The sequence below is a fragment of the Gossypium arboreum genome, chromosome 12, assembly GCF_025698485.1.
Source record: "Gossypium arboreum isolate Shixiya-1 chromosome 12, ASM2569848v2, whole genome shotgun sequence".
Taxonomy (NCBI): domain Eukaryota; kingdom Viridiplantae; phylum Streptophyta; class Magnoliopsida; order Malvales; family Malvaceae; genus Gossypium; species Gossypium arboreum.
The window spans coordinates 118,487,333-118,492,143 of NC_069081.1; the positions used below are offsets into that span (position 1 = coordinate 118,487,333).

General features: G+C 29.9%; 1 protein-coding gene across 1 annotated transcript; it reads right to left on the reverse strand.

The window, feature by feature from the left end:
* Positions 1–1,483: 1,483 nt before the first annotated feature.
* Positions 1,484–3,357, reverse strand: LOC108478141 (protein DETOXIFICATION 49-like). The gene has a single exon (XM_017780563.2). It carries the CDS (start codon positions 3,257–3,259, stop codon positions 1,616–1,618), a length of 1,644 nt encoding a protein of 547 aa, XP_017636052.1. The 5' UTR covers positions 3,260–3,357; the 3' UTR covers positions 1,484–1,615.
* Positions 3,358–4,811: the final 1,454 nt, after the last annotated feature.

A 4,811-nucleotide genomic window follows, 5' to 3' on the forward strand; every position in this document is an offset into this window, starting at 1 on the left:
TCTCATTTCATTATTTTTAGGGAAAATTATTAAAATAGTCATTTTTACTTGTTTTAGACTACATTTTAGTCATTTATATTTAAAATGTTATATTTTAGTCACTTACGTTATCGTTTTGTTATGAAATGATCACTTTGTTAAGATTTGTTAGCTCCGAAACGGCAGTCCGAAATGACAGTTAAAATGAGTTTTAAATGCCAACGTAGATGTCCAGTTAGGATGAGAAAAACATTACTTACTGTCACATATACAGAAAAACATGAAAAGATGGACCCCTTTTTGCAAAAAAAAAAAACTATAATATATGAACCCAAAACCCAAGTAAAGAATAAAAAACCCATTATTTAATGTAATTCATGCTTAGACACTCCATTGAATCGATCATTTATTCTTCCATTTTGAAAAAAAAGATCGAACCGATTGATGGAGCACTCAATTTAATTTCTATTGTTTCAATTTAACAAAGATTGACTATGAAAATGGATGGTTTTTTTAGTCACAATAGAAATGAAAGCTAAAAGAAAAAGAGACTAATGGTTCTTTTTTTCTCGTTCAATGATTAATATGATGCATTGGTTCTGATTAATTCGGGAAATCAAATTAACATTTTTCTTTAATTAATTTAGAAAATTTAATTAATTGAATTTATTTAATTAAAAAATGAATTAATTTACTTGGTTGGACATCCATGTTGACATTTAAAACTTATTTTAACTGCCATGTCGAACTGCAGTTTTGGAGGTAACAGATATTAATAGCAGAGTTATCGTTTCGTAACAAAACGATAACTAAGTGACTAAAACGTAACATTTCAAACATAAATAACTAAAATATAACCGAAGTAAACAAAAGTGACTATTTTAATAATTTACCTTAACTTTAAGCATTTATTTCTTTGGGAAATTATTTTCTAAGATAGTTATAGGCTAAGTTCAAGGAAGTAATTAAACCTAAAATTATGCTCTAATTTAGCTATTATTCATTGATTTTTTTTTTCCAAGAATGTGATTAATTTAAATAAAACATGGACTTCGCACATTAATTCATTACAAGCCTGATTTAGTGGAGTGGACGATTATGGGCTGTTAAAAATAAAATGAACAACTGTCACTTTATATTACGAGTCCTTGTAGCTCTACAAAATTAAAAATTAGTCAAATTATTATTATCGATGATAATTTTTGTAAAAATAAGTCTACTTAATATATTTATTTTTCATCAATTATGTCACGTCAGATGATGATAGTTTAATGAACATTTAATGGTAAATTTCGATGAAAAATAATATCTTTGTTGAAGACACGAAATTTTTAAATAAAAAAGGAAAATTTTAATTTTTTAATCTTTTAAATATTATGTCTTAATCTCAAATTTTATGTAAGTAATATTTTAACCTATAGTAAAATTGCCTTTGGAAAATTGTTGTACAACTCTTAAAAAAAAAACAGGGTACGTTACGGAGAACAGGAAATAGCATAATACTTGAAGTTATATTTTGATAAATTAATCAAAGTATATCGAAAAATACGAAAATAATTAATTGGACTGAATCTTTTTTTTTTTTTACCTTAATCTATACAAGGTAAATATATAAAAATTTTTGAAAAAAGTTAAATTAAACTAGGCAATAATGACCCAAATCCTCTAATAAAGAAATAGAATCCTGCTTGATTTGTGCTTGGTGTGGATTCTCGTGTAATTTGCTGTCATCATCAGCATCATCATCATCATCATCAACAGCCACTTGAGTTCCGGTCAGTTTCATGGCTCTTTCAGCTTCAAAATCCCAATCTGTTCGAACCAAAACCAGTAACATAGTGGCCACACAGGACATTTGAGCTGCCAACATTCCAAGCCATAACCCTTTAAAATCAAAACCAGCAAAAAAAGCTAACCGTACAGCAACCGGCATACCAACAAGGTAAAAACAACCCAAGTTTATATTAGCACCGTATTTAGGCCTTGCTGTGCCTCGAAGAACGCCGCACCCGGTTGTTTGTGGGCAGTTGCCGAGTTCACATAAGCCGATTATAGGTAAAACAAGTGAAGTTAATGCAATGATATCTTTATCGGCTGTAAACATGGTAGCCCATATGTTTCTCACCAGTACAGCAAAAAGGAGTGCTGATAAGCCCAGAATGAATCCACAGTTTAGGCCTACAAAGGCGGCGAGTTTGGCTTTTTTGGGCTGGTTAGCACCGAGTTCATTGCCGACTCTTGTTGATACACTGAAGCTTAATGAAGATGGGAATATGTATATCAATGCTGTTGTTTGAATCAAAATGCCCATTGAAGCAACTGTTGCTTTGGGGTTTAAAAGTAAACCGCATAAAAGGATCATAATCTCGTACCACCACCATTCAAGACAGACTGAAATACAGCTTGGTATGGCTAAATTCAGTAAAGATTTCCATTCTTTAAAACACTCCATTGAAAACCCTCCCCATGTTCTTTTATGGACACCAAAGTAAAGGATATAGATTATCAATGAACCAACTAGGTTGATATTGGTCCAAACCCCACTAAGTGCAACCCCTTTGATGCCTAATTTAAGGTGTGTTACAAGAAAGTAATTGATGGGTACATGTAGAAGAATAGATAAAATGGCACAACATGTTAAAGGGAGAGTTATTGATTGGGTTCTGAGATAAATCCTCAATGGGTGTAAAAGAGATTGAGCTAAAAGATCAGGGACTGAATAAACAAGATACCGTTGTGCTTCATTAGCTATACTTTCATCTTGACCACAGACTATCAATATTTTCTTCATATTCATCCATAAAACAGAAATAGGCAATGATGAAGCAAGCAACAAAAGCACTGTCCTTTGTAAGGTGATTCCTAAAAGGGTATATCTTTTAGCACCAAAAGCTTGTCCACAAATGGACTCCATCCCCATAGCAAGACCTGAAAGAATAGAATAACCAGTGATATTGGCAAAACCAATGGCGAGTGAACCACCAGCCAAGGCAAGTTCACCGAGTCGGCCGAGAAATAACATGGAAATCAATGAACGGGAATATAACATGAGACCGGTTAGGATCATAGGGAAAGCAATATTAGCTATGGAGATGGCTTCTTTCACTGCAAGAGAAACAGAAAAAAAACTGTCTAGCTTTTTTTGTGTATGGATTGTTGGGGTTCTTGGGATTAAAGATTCGTAAACATTGAATGACCCTTTAGAGTCGTTGATTGAAAGAAGGGAAGGAATATTTGAATCATCATCATCACATTTGCAGGAAGATGTAAACTGGCACATCTTTTTTGCTATATGTGAAGACGATACGAGAGAGATAATTAAGGAGGGGATTGTATAAAGAGGGAGTAAAGGGGTTTTATAGTGGGTTTTTGTCACACGCACTGGCACCAATACAAGGGCATATATAAATATATATAGATTGTAGGTTCGTAAATGTCGTGTTGCTGATTGGGACCGGCATTGAAGTAGGGGTTAAAAAGAGAAAGAAAAAAAATGAAGAAGAAAAGTTTACTACTTAATCAACTGGGATTCTAGATTAATAACTTGGTTTTCTTTTGATGTGATGATAAATTTAGTTTTTAATGTCTATAATTTTTTAACTTAATTTTTATATTTTTAGGGTTAAATAAAACATTATCCTTTTAATAATATTGGCGTATAACCTTATTTATCTTATATCATCAATAAATAATTTAAATTTTATAAAATATAAAAAATATAAAAAAAAAAGCAGAAAGAAAGCATGAAGTACACATGAATTGCCATACAAATTATTATGAGTTAGTATTTCTGTTAAAGAAACAATTTAACTCTTTTTGAAAGGTTGATAGTTAAATTTGACTCTTTTTAAAAGATTGAGGGCTAAATTAATAAAAAAATATAAATATTACGGGCTAAATTTATCATTATGCATTTTTTTCTTTGTTTATGTTTGGCTTAAAATGTTTCCAACCCAAATCTTCAATCAATAAAAACACTCTTTCAATTTTTCTCAATTTTGATATTAAACAATTTGGTCTCTTTAAAAATTAAAGCAATTTAATATTTATCGATTTTAAAGTGACCAGCTAAAGACAATTAATCACAACATTTTCATCAATTATACATAATTTTGAATGATATAACAAATTAAGCCCCGATGTCTACATATTTAGTTAATTATTCTAAAAATTAACTAAAATATAGAAATTTAAAAAAAATCTAAAAATTCAGAAATGAATACGTATATAGAAACTTTTGCTTCAAATATATATAAAATGAACAGAATGTATAAACTTCAATAGCTAAAATTATTATCATACCAATTAAAATTATGTAAAATTGATGAAAAACATTATTATTACAATTAATTGTTATTAAATGTTCACTTTTAAATTATCAAAGATTAACTTGTTATTATTTTCTTTTAAAGAGATCAATTCGATTAATATCGAAATCGAGGATACCGAAGTGGGTTTTTACCAATATAATAAGGGGGTTATGCAAAACAGATATACATAAACTGTATGTAAGAGGGATTAAAAAAATATAAGGAAAGGAGTCAAAAGTGGTATTGTGGACGTTTTCGGGTACAAGATGTTCCTACAAACATAGGACAAAAACAACACATTAGGATTCCATTTCATACATATTTATTTAACAACAGATGCATATTTTTTAATTAACGGGTAAATTAACACCTAAAGCCATCATTTTAAATATATTACTTGAAACTAGAATGGTAGATTTTCAATTTTAGCCCTATATTACATTCAAATTTTAGATTATATAAAAATGGTCAAATTTCAATTTTGATCATTGTGTTACACTCGAATTTAAGATTCAATCTTTG

Coding starts and splice junctions, on each gene's coding strand:
- LOC108478141 (XM_017780563.2), bottom strand. CDS start 3,259: ATGTGCCAGTTTACATCTTCCTGCAAATGTGATGATGATGATTCAAAT.